Genomic DNA, 11,653 nt, shown 5'->3' on the forward strand with positions numbered 1-11,653 from the left:
GACATGAACACAGGAGAGTGTAGACCTGGGGGAGATCATGTTCTCTCTCTGTTACCTGCCGACCGCAGGCCGACTCACCATGACCGTCATCAAGTGCAGGAACCTCAAGGCCATGGACATCACAGGATACTCAGGTACAGTTCAGTCAATGGGTTCACATTTAAAGGTTTTGTGCTTGTTTCACCTTAAACGCTGTTGCCTACTCTTCTAACCATTGACCAGGCTATACCTCTGGTAAAAGATTTACAAGAAAAAAAACGTAATCTGGTTTGGTAATGCGTCTCGCCGGACTTAGCTAAATTAAATATTACATAATGTACAGTCAAATCAGCTTGATCCATTCAGTAGCTAAGCACTCTGTCATTTTTAAATAAATCAAATACTATTTTGTCTTGTTTATTGGCAGACCCATATGTCAAGGTCTCCCTGGAGTGTGACGGACGGCGCTTGAAAAAGAAGAAAACCACCATCAAGAGGAACACTTTGAACCCCACCTATAACGAAGCTATCATCTTCGACATCCCCCCTGAGAACATGGACCAAGTCAGCCTGCACATATCCGTCATGGACTATGACTTGTATGCAATACTCAATATCATTTGTGACGCAATGCATGTCAATATTATCAAGAATAATGACTAAGTTATTGTTACTGATATGTTTGTTCAACCATCCCCTAACTCTGAGAGACCTACTAATACTGTCAGTTCTGCTAATTGTAGAAGCGAAAATGTGAAGTTACATTATACCAGATGTGGCTGAAGAGTTAATGGGTGCATTTTGCCTTTTTTCTCCTTAGGGTGGGACACAATGAAATCATAGGTGTAAACAGAGTGGGCAGTCATGCAGAGGGACTGGGCAGAGACCACTGGAACGAGATGTTAGCCTATCCACGCAAGCCCATCGCTCACTGGCACTCTCTACTGGAGGCAAGCAAGTCTCAGAAAGAGGTATTATTACTCACAAAGACACAAAGAAAAACACCCTGCTGACTTTCAATTCTGTGTGTATAGCTGCTTTATTGAGGAAAGTTCCACTTGCAACGACTGAGTTGAATGCATTGACTGTAAGTCATTCTGGATAAGAGCATATGCTAAATGACCAAAATATAAATGTATGTACCCCCTTTTATCTATGTAGGATTTCTGATGGTAGGTACACTCCTAACAGTGACAGCAATGTTCATGCTGGTGCACTTCGGAATGACTAATCTTTCCATGTGAAATGTCTCCTCAGTGGAAAACCCGCACTGCAAGTTTTGACAGCCAAGGCTCTTGCCCTTCTCCAAGACTCCTGTCTAGTCCATGAGGGAGGAGCTAGAGTTTATACTCCACGACTCTACAAAGCCTGCCCTGTAGCAAGGCCTGAAATATGGAGTGTCTCAGACCCAGACCCACACATGTTGTGCCTCAGAATATGTAAAGTGCAGTAAATTGCTCTGGAATGACATTATCTCGCCATCACACACCCACACACATACACAAACACATTTATCTTGTGCCCTCTTGGACAGCCACTTTGTCATGGTACGTATAGCCTAGTGTATACTGGGTCTGGTGGGATCATTGTTATTGCAACAATAGTTTTGCAGTTGAGCTCAGCCTGGTTTGGTTATACACCTGAGGTTAACATCTTTGTATATATGTAATGCCCTTTGATACTGACATCAATAATAGCACTGTATTTAGAATCACATATTTATGATATTATCAACATGTCTATCCCCCTGAATTTACTTTTCTGTTTCAATTGTTACCTGTGAAGTGTTTGCCAATAGTCTCTTGTTCAGGCAATGTCATGTACTTTGTTGAGGGAGTTGGCTTGACCTTTGACCCCTTTGCCTCATTAGCCTTGTGATAAGTGCTTGAATCAATGACTTTCCTCTGTTTTTTCCAAGCAATTTAGAGTATCTTTCCACTTTTGTATTGAACATGTGTATTTGTAACATAACTGTTTCCTTGTATTTTAAAGAAGTGATAATAAAGTTGTCGATTCTGGTTCTAACATTCCAAATCGAGTGTCGATATGCTGTATGTTCCTCTTTTACTGTAACAACATAGAAGAAAAATAAGCTACACACTTTCATGCAAGTATTTGTTTTATTCAACAGAAAGGCATAGCCAGGAAAAAAGGTAAAAATGTGTGGTTTTCAGAAGTGCTAAACTGAGAGATATTCAGAAAACATACATATCATACAGCTGCTTGTATTTACTTCAGAGTCTCCATTCCACACCCTCCTAGATCTTTCTTGATGATCCTAGAAATGTTTCACATCAAGCAATACCTACAGCAAATGGATGCTTTTATATCACTGAACTGTTTTGCTGTCAGTAATCAACACAGGAAATACAATATTACCTTCAGAACAGTGCTGCAAAACCTTGTGCCGAAGTTGAACAAACCATGTTAGTAATTTTCATACCTTTGGACATATCTATGTTATTGATCGTTGCTCCAGGGAAGATAAAAGTTTAAAACATTCCACTGAATATGACAGTCTGAAATATGTTTTATTTTTCGCCTACACAGACATTTCTGGGCTTTTATTCGGGTATAGATGAGCGAAATCTCAAACCCACCTCAACACTATAAGGGCCTGCTGAGCTCATACCTCCAGTTTCTTCTTCATGGCCAGTTTGTAGAGGATCTGGTAGCCGTCATCCCAGGCGTAGATCAGCTGCTCCAGCGGGTTGTACTTGAGGCTGGAGTGAGAGCCGTAGCGCTTGGGAAAGTACACTAGAGGTGCATCGTCATTGGTTACCATATCACTGACGTCAAAGACGCACTGGACGCGTGAGCGGCTGGGCAGCGCGGTGTTGTAGACCACATACACCGTGCCGCAGATGATGAAGGCGGCCTCTGCGTTCTCTCGCGGGCACGGCGTGTCCCACATCTGCTCGATGTCCAGCGTGTTGGCATCCATCTTGGCCAGTGAGATGTGCCTCTCAGTCTCCTTGGTGGCATAGATGGCCCAGAGGCCCTCCTCATCTGCGGCCAGGTCAATGACTGTCTCCGGAGTCAGGCTGTACACGGGGACATGGTCCTGGACGGGGAACACAGCGCTGTCTGCCACCGAGCCATTCTGCAGGTTGTACTTGATCAGCCGAAGCTCCTTGCCTTCCTTCACGTAGTAGGCGTGGTTGTTGTAGACAGTGTGGCCGCTGCCTCGCCAAGGAGATGGAAGCTTCACGGTCTTGGCCATGGACGTGCCTTGGGAGATGGTGAAGTCCCGGATGGAGCCAAACTCATAGATGGTGTCCTCGTCTGTGCCGTTGAAGATGTAGACTTTGCCCGAACTACTGCCCACATCTTTGGTCCACATGCCCTTTGGGCCTCCAACTCGCTTCAAAATCTTCATGGCTTTGATGCTAGAGATCATGTCCCTGCAGTCTGGAAGAGAGACGATAGATTCATGAGTTGGGCTAAAACCATGTTTTTTTACATGGTAGTCAACATTACACAGCAGGTTCAGTGTAATTACAATATACACATTGTTACCATTCTTACAACTGTGATACCATATTGATAAAGTTCAACCAAAAGTAATACTGAGGGACTAGGTAAAGTTGAAAGGATAGTACCATTTCTTATAGTACATTTTTTTGTGAAGTTTTAGCTTTTACGTGTTCAACCTGATTTTGTCAGAACATGCACCCCGAGTAGGCAACAGCACTCAGCTGTGTGTGGCAACATGTATAAGGATCACCGGCAATTCAGAGTCACTGGCTATTCATCCGGCTGGAGTGCAACTAAGAGAAAATATTACAATTAAAGTGGTGCATAATTTAGAGTATGCTGTTTGAATAAGCATTGCATCTTCAGTCTGTCCTAGATCTACATATTCCATCAGCATGCTCTCACATCTCAGTACATGTACCTCCCATTTCCTAAACCTCAACAACCAAGTGTAAACAAACTATTTCCTAAATTGACTGCATTCAGATTGCTTTCTCTATGCAAATAAAACGAACCATACTGTTTTAGAGCAGAGCAAAAAGTGTTAAGCACAACATTGAATGAAATCCACTTAAACTCTTTAATAATGGCCTCTGAGGGAAGAATAATATGAGGGAATATATATTTTCTAACCTACTTACATAACAGTACAATGGCTAAGACATTGTGGCCTTCTCTATCTCTGCTCAACATCTAGAAGATCTGTTCAGGAAACAAGGCCTCACATTACCCCTACTGCTGAGTTTACTTCATTTGTCCTCTCCGTTGGCCTATGCTATGATCCTCTTAGTAAGTAATCATTTGTACTACATGTGTGTCTGTCCTCCCAATATGTCATCAGGTCTACAGTACATGTCAGGGAAGGGCTATGTAACTAACCACTGTTCTATTCTGCCTCTTCCCAGCAGGCCTTTACTATGATCCTCACAGGCAGTAACCACCATGTGAACTACTTGTTTCTTTATCCCCCCAGTATGTCACCACATCTGCCACGTCTCACCTGTGGCCTTGGCGTACTTGAACTTGTTCTTCTCCTTCACCACAGTCACCTGCTGCTCCACCAGCTTGTCGTCCACGTCCACGCAGGGCTGCGCCCCATTCTGTGTCTCCAGGTAGTCCATCTCGCGCTCCACGCGGTCCACGCGCGTCCCCACACTGTCTAGATCCGTCCTCAGCGTCTCCTTGTCCTTGTCAAGGGTCTCAATCTGGGCAACCATCTGCTGCTTGAACTCCCGCAGCTCTGTGGCGTAGCGGTTCGTCTGCTCGTGCCATAGCGAGATACGGTCCTGGTGGGAGAGGTGAGAAGAAGACAGTTAGAGCAGGTAGTGTAGAAGTAGTCCTGGGTTCTGTCTCTATTTCACAGGATGAATTAAAACCCTGTTCTCTGGTGCCACTGCCACAGTCATCACCAGTGTGGCGTCAGGCTCCACATGGATGTCTCCTCTCTCCCTTACTGTTCCTTCTAAGCCTGGAACCTCTGGCCATCGCATTACAGGAAGACAGAGACATTAAGTTAAGTGCAGGTTGAGGATCAGCTTTTCTGAGTGACCTTGACTAGATTTGCACTCCAGTAAATGCAAGGGATGTATCAGCACGCAGGGGGTAATCTCAGCTAGGAGGGATTGAGAGTGCAGAAAGGTCAGGAATAGGGTTGTATACAAGAGCCATTGGTGTGGCTAGGAACTAGGAAAAGACAGCTACAAATGCCACAGAAAGGGACAACCGGTGGATATAACACACTATGTGACAGGTTTGAAGTGGTATGCAGCAATATTTTTCATAAAAAAATATTCAAAGCCCACAGTAGACTGAATTATCACCTGATAAATTATTTCAAGCAGACGGCTGCAGGACTGATTAAGGAGTCTCACTAAGGGAGATCCAATGCCAATATGAACTGAGTAATGACATTTACAGACACTAGTCTACAGTACACTCTTAGAAAAAAAAGTTCCAAAAGGGTTCTATGGCTGTCCCCATAGCAGAACCCTTTTTGGTTCCAGGTAGAATGCTTTTTGGTTTCAGGTAGAACCCTTTTGGGTTCCAAGTAGAACCCTCTGTGGAAAGGGTTCTACCCGGAAACAAAAAGGGTTATTCAACTGGTTCTCCTATTCTTATGGGAACAGACAAAGAACCATTTTAGGTTCTAGACAGCCCCTTTTTTTTCTAAGCGTGTATATTCCACAACCCAGCCTTCCTTCCTGCTACCATGTCCCAAGGATTTAGGGAATGGGAAGAGAGAGGGCTTTGTAGAGTCTCTCAACTTTTCAAAGGCTCAATTCTTAAATAATTTCAAGAAATCCACGAGGAATTCATTATATTCTAAACTAATTGTTATTGGTACCTTAAGTAAGGCAATTCATTGTTAAAAAAGGATTGTTCCAAAAAATGACAGATAAGATGATTGAATTACTTTATCAAGAGGAAAGCATTGGGCCCGTTTCAAACTTTTATCACAATATCCTTAACATGCAAACAGTATCTTTAGATAATCTTAGGAACCCATGGCAGGGTGAATTACAGGTGCAGATATCAGAGGAGAGTTGGGGGAATATATGGAAAACACTATATAAAGCTGCTACATGTCACCGAACAAGGGAGTTTTAATTCAAAGGACAATATTGTTTTTTATGAGCCCTGATAAACTTAATAAAATAAACAAAGGAATATGGGAAATATCCACCCTTTGGGGCTGCAGGAAGCCTAGTGGTTAGAGCGTTGGGCCAGTAACCGGAAGGTTGCTCGATCAAATCTCTGAGCTGACAAGGTATAAATCTGTCTGCCCCTGAACAAGGCAGTTAACCCACTGTTCCTAGGCCGTCATTGTAAATAAGTATTTGTTCTTAACTGATTAAAAAATAAAACATTTAAAAATACATATCTGCAACATGTTGGAGGCAGTGTGGACAAATAGGTAGTTCCTCACATATATTTAGGAACATCCAGTCTCTTTGGTCTGAAATTCTCCATGTTATACAGGACATCATAGGGATTATTATTCAACCAGACCCATGTCATCTCCTACTAGGTATTGTTCCTGTGGATGCACTCCACTCCTCTCCACTTAAATTGATAGATTATCTTTTAGCAGCAGCAAGGGAATGCGTAAGAAAACGCAACACCCTTAAAAGATATGTGGATAGGTCTCATGCGGGAACTTGTTGACATGGAGATGATAAAATCAATCTTGCAACAAGTTCCGGACGTATCTTATTGAGTCATTTCTGGGGCTTTGTTTGCTTGTTTCTATTATTTTTCTGATGTGGCTTTATCCAAATTGTATTCTTATTCTCTTGAAATGTTTGCTCTATACAACCAAAAATGTACCCTTAACATGTGAATCTCATTACGCTTCTTTGTGAAGACCGCAAAGATATGTTGTGTATCTATTGTACAAGTTCTTGATGTGCTCTTGAATAAAAATGAATGCATCTAAAAAAAGGATTCTCACTAAAACCACGTTAACACTTTTGTACCATAAACCTGAATTGGAAAGTATTGAATGCTCTTTCTCAGAACGACTCACTGGCTGGAAATGATCCGAGAGGTTTCTCTGAGTACAGTCGCTCAAAATAACTTGTTAGGGAGGTATTTATGCAGGTATTTATTTATGCAGAGTCAGAACACATATAGACAGAGACCAACTACTTTCCATGTGAATAAGAATACTAGAAAGCAAGATGGAGAATGGGATATGGGTACACATAGCAGTGGAGCTGTTTTATTGTACAACAACAACTTGAAGCGAGCCAGTTGGTCAGTCCTTTGCAGAGTCCAACATTCTAATAACTCCATGTACAAGGCTAATATATATATATATTTTTTTATATAAATCAGAACACTACAGAAGTGACCTGCATACAAGATCTTCAAACATCTATTCCCATTTGCTTCTATTTTGGGCGGAAACAAATGTATTTAAAGCATGAAATCTATACTTTCTGGGTGCAGCAGCAAATACAGTCAGTCAATCTTTTTTTCCTCAGAATCTCCACATCTGCATCCCATTGAAGGTTTCCCAGATCCCCAGAGAGTTTCCTTTCAGACTTATTCTGGAGCCCAGGGTCTGACTGGGAGCAGAAGAACAGTCTCTTACCTCAATGGCTAGCAGACGCCGCTCCAGGTAGTCCATCAGGGCTTGATGCTGGGCGTTAGCCAGGCAGGTCAAAGTGACAAGGATGAGAAAAACCCTCATTTTGTGGGAGGACAGGTCACCCTTTTCCTTGTGTGCGTGTCGACGGGAGGAGAGTGTGCGAGGAGGGGCCAACTTTACGGTGTCCCTAACTTGACTGGAATGTTTTAATAAACACTCAGGGAGGGAGGAGTTTTGAACATCTGGTACTGCTGGAAACACACAGACTCTCTCGCCATTTCCTTTTTTCTTTCTCCCAACCTAATCATTGTTGTCCACTGATTGCTAAATACCACATTAGTGATGTTTATAGGTTCATTTTCTATGTTTTGTAGAGATTGAAATACATTGAAATGTATGATTGTTGACTCGTATCACACTAAAATGCAATATTAAGAAGACAAGTTAAGGCAAAAATTATGTTTGCACAGCTGTCACTCTTGATTAGAATAGAATATTGTATATTTTCTCTCCTATTAGTATTTTATTTCATTTTAAGAAAACTCTTCAGCATTGATGGGAAGAAAATTCTGATGCAATGCCAAGAGTGGAGGAAAATCTTTTTGTCAAATGGAAGATACTTTATCCCCTCGTATTTTTATTGGAACACTAACCTTCCCTTACATAACCAACATTCAACTAGCTCAGGTCAGGCTTAACATTTTGTCATCCCCCCCCCCCCCCCCCTTTCCTTTAAAATAGTATTATAAAATTAGTTTCACTATGTTCTATAACTGTTCAATGATGATTTGCATTTCTGACAAAGAGACAATTGTTCATAATTGTTCAAAGACTATTGTCAGTCAAAAGGAAACGTGGTTGTTAAATCAAGCCATCATTCCAGTTATGGTTTTCACAGCCTATGAGCAGATTAAGTTCCCATCAAGTTCACATTACAGTAAGTTTTATCGTCAAGTATAATATGACTCATCTGATGAGAAGTCTGATTTATTCATGTGCACGGTCATTGGGTCTGGCAAGTACCATTTTGATATTCTAAAGCAAGTATTTTCTCATAATGCAAGTACAACAGTTTAGTGTTTGCTGTTTTCACACGTGACACACGAGAGACTGTATGAATAGTCTATAGTTGATGTTCAATGTCATGTCTAGGTTCAATTTAATGATTGAAATGACTAATTCACTCAGTGGATTTGTTTTGTAATATGTACAAGATCATAATTCCAGCAGGCCTACCTACATCAGCCCCGTGAATACCATAACCACATCCTGCCCCTTTCAAATGTTTTTATTGTTTCATCTGCTACTAGAAGTCAGTCTTAAGCTGTTTTTGAATATTTTGTTCAAGTGCATTACCCAGATTGTATATGTACTTTTTCTTTTGATATGTTTTTATGTTTCTTCTTGCTGTACTTTTTGCCTGCATGTCTAAAGTGTTTCTATTTGAACTGATATGCAAATATACTATATTATAAAAATCCTCATTAGAAATAGTTGTAGTAATTTCTGTCAGAATATGCCAGATAGAGAAGTAGAAAACATGCCAATGGTGCTAGAGATGACAGAAGAAAATAGGACCTGGCAGTTTGTCTGTGGTTTTTAAGAACGTGACGCAAGATAGTTTGTCTAGAAGTATTGAGCTTGCCAGCCAGACACACAAAGCGCAAGCAGCTGAGAGACTTAACTTTGATCACAAAATGGAGACGTATGACACCAACAGGTACTTCTACAGCGATGACATGCTGTACAATGTCAGCTACGATCTAACCTACCTTGGGGAGCGCTCCAGCTCCAGTCTTCCCTATTCTCACATCTACCTGCCACTGCTGTATTTCCTCATGTTTTTCACAGGCTTCCTGGGCAACCTCTTTGTGATCACAGTCATGGGCAGCCGGGGGAAGAGAGGTGGCCGTCTGGTGGATACGTTTGTGGTTAACCTGGCACTTGCGGACCTGGTGTTTGTCCTCACCCTCCCTCTGTGGGCCGTCTCGTCCAGTCAGGAGGGACACTGGCCTTTCGGCAACCTTCTCTGCAAGCTGAGCAGCTACATTGTTGCCGTCAACCGCTTCTCCAACATCTTCTTCCTGACCTGCATGAGCGTGGACCGCTACCTGGCCGTGGTGGGACTCATGGACTCCCGCTTTCTCCGCAGCAGCCAGTGTGTGCGTCTCAACTGCGCCGTGGTCTGGCTGCTGTCCCTGGCTCTAGGTACCCCCTCCCTGGTGTACCGTAGCATGTATACTCCCAACGGCAAACTCTTCTGTCTGGAGGATGAAGAGTCATCCTTCTTCCTGGGTCTGAGCCTGACCATGGTCTTCCTGACCTTCGCCCTGCCGGTGCTCATCATCATCCTCTGCTACGGTTCTATCCTGGCCCACCTGCGCCAACACTGTGTTTCTGCTGGCAACCCTCGCGCAGAAGCCCGACGCCGCCACTCTCTCAAGATGGTCTTCACCATAATCGTGGCCTTTGTGGTGTCTTGGCTTCCCTTCAACATCTTCAAGACCATCCTCATTGGTTTCAGGCTGTCTAGGGCCGATCTGAGCATTGAGACACAGTCTGTCTTGAGTCAGGGCCTCACCCTCTCCTGCTGCTTGGCCTTCCTCAACAGCTGCATAAACCCAGCCATCTACCTGTTCCTGGACCACCACTTCAGAGGGCAGGCGGAGAACCAGTTCCTGAGCTGCGTGGGAAAGCTTGGGCTACACCAAGGCTATGCCTCGTCCACTGACTTCTACAACGGTACCTCAGAGAGCTGCGGCACAACAGCCTCCAGAACTCGTCTCCAGCCACTTGACCAGAATGTCTGATAGCAGGGTTCTGCACCTTTTACAGCCTCTTTGCGGTCCGAAACGCTAAAGGTTGAGGTGAATCATTTTGTGTTATGATTTTAGGTGTTATGTAATTCAAGCTCAGTGAAAGCATTCTCTGAAATATATTTTGTGTATATTATAGCTTCTCAAAATAAGTTATATTTTACATATCATAATTGCATATTTGATTATCATTGATATTTGAATTTAGGTTTTATTTATTCGCACCAAAGAAAATATTTGAAAGACGAAACAGTACAGATAAAAAACTGGTCAAAACAGTGTGCAAGTGAGGTTGATTAATTTAGCTTTCGTTTTTTTTTTTACGACCAAATTAAATAGGATGGTCTTTTTATGTCTAAATATTTTGTATATGAATAATTCATGAGTAGCCTGGTTATTACGATTGTTGACATTCTTAAATTCATAGTAATATTAAATTGCAATTTGTTAACAGTAACGTTAATTTGTTAATGGTTCCTTTTTGCTGCGTGAAATTCATTACAACAATATTCAAAATGGTTGTCTATGTTCATGGCATTAGTAAGATTACATTTAATGTATTATAAAACATGTATAATAAACAGTTTTTTGTAATAAATGAAGTGTTCATATAATTGGCAATTATTTCAGATACTTTTTTCCAAACAATGTCATAGTTTACTAAGTATTTTTGCAGTGTGTACGTTTTACATTAAAGGAACACAAGGATGAAAATAAAGTTAAAAGATTTTAGGTATATATTAAGCATATTGAAATAAAGCATAATAAGTAAGTAATGTATAACATTTCCTCATAACCAGTTCCAATAGTTATAGTATTGAAATTGTTATTTTTAACATAGCTTCACAATTCATAGCTTTTATAGGCATTAAATGTTCACATTACTAACTGACATATTGAGAAGGAGAAACACTTCTCAGTTTATTTCTCATGTCACTGTAACTTAATAAAAACAGACTTACCAATCAAAATTGATCCAGAAGCTCAACAATGTTTTTATCTGCTTCCTCAAAATGATTGGACTTTCATTCAAAACAGTAGCAAAATGTTATCTGCAACCAGATAACATTCACTGCAATTGACAAAACAGATTCTACCGTGAATGATACAAAATAAAACTTTATTAAGACAAGTGCTTTTTCGGAAATTTGTTGGCTGATTACATGACTTGAAAGTTCAAATGTTCATTCATGCCCACATGCTTTTCAGTTTCTTTTGCACTATGAATCACCCAGTTACAAAAGGGCTTGAGAAACTTGGGTTAGATACCAGTCTGTGGGAACCTACA

General features: G+C 41.5%; 3 protein-coding genes across 3 annotated transcripts in view; 2 read left to right on the forward strand and 1 right to left on the reverse strand.

The window, feature by feature from the left end:
- syt6b (synaptotagmin VIb) overlaps positions 1-2,013 on the forward strand; it is a 45,180-nt gene extending 43,167 nt beyond the window's left edge. Inside the window, exons 4-7 of the mRNA XM_021568996.2 lie at positions 14-134; positions 407-578; positions 800-950; positions 1,237-2,013. Of these exons, the coding sequence (XP_021424671.1) occupies positions 14-134; positions 407-578; positions 800-950; positions 1,237-1,308 (516 nt within the window). The 3' untranslated portion in view covers positions 1,309-2,013. The remainder of the gene's footprint in view (positions 1-13; positions 135-406; positions 579-799; positions 951-1,236) is intronic.
- Positions 2,014-2,080: 67 nt separating this feature from the next.
- olfml3b (olfactomedin-like 3b) lies at positions 2,081-7,771 on the reverse strand. The gene is made up of 3 exons (XM_021568997.2): positions 7,553-7,771; positions 4,457-4,742; positions 2,081-3,390 (listed from the first exon to the last, which is right to left on the reverse strand). The coding sequence occupies exons 1-3, from the start codon at positions 7,649-7,651 to the stop codon at positions 2,606-2,608; spliced, it is 1,170 nt and encodes a 389-aa protein (XP_021424672.2). The 5' UTR covers positions 7,652-7,771; the 3' UTR covers positions 2,081-2,605.
- Positions 7,772-8,560: 789 nt separating this feature from the next.
- On the forward strand, positions 8,561-10,975 carry LOC110493225 (probable G-protein coupled receptor 25). The gene has a single exon (XM_021567497.2). It carries the CDS (start codon positions 9,247-9,249, stop codon positions 10,357-10,359), a length of 1,113 nt encoding a protein of 370 aa, XP_021423172.1. The 5' UTR covers positions 8,561-9,246; the 3' UTR covers positions 10,360-10,975.
- Positions 10,976-11,653: the final 678 nt, after the last annotated feature.

This window comes from Oncorhynchus mykiss, chromosome 17, assembly GCF_013265735.2.
Source record: "Oncorhynchus mykiss isolate Arlee chromosome 17, USDA_OmykA_1.1, whole genome shotgun sequence".
NCBI lineage: Eukaryota > Metazoa > Chordata > Actinopteri > Salmoniformes > Salmonidae > Oncorhynchus > Oncorhynchus mykiss.

Excerpts from the sequence above, each read along its gene's own strand:
- olfml3b (XM_021568997.2), bottom strand. The coding sequence starts at position 7,651 with ATGAGGGTTTTTCTCATCCTTGTCACTTTGACCTGCCTGGCTAACGCC. Across the intron at positions 4,743-7,552 it reads GGCGTCTGCTAGCCATTGAG|GACCGTATCTCGCTATGGCA; the intron begins GTAAGAGACTGT and ends CTCTCCCACCAG. Across the intron at positions 3,391-4,456 it reads CAAGTACGCCAAGGCCACAG|ACTGCAGGGACATGATCTCT; the intron begins GTGAGACGTGGC and ends TCTCTCTTCCAG.
- LOC110493225 (XM_021567497.2), top strand. The coding sequence starts at position 9,247 with ATGGAGACGTATGACACCAACAGGTACTTCTACAGCGATGACATGCTG.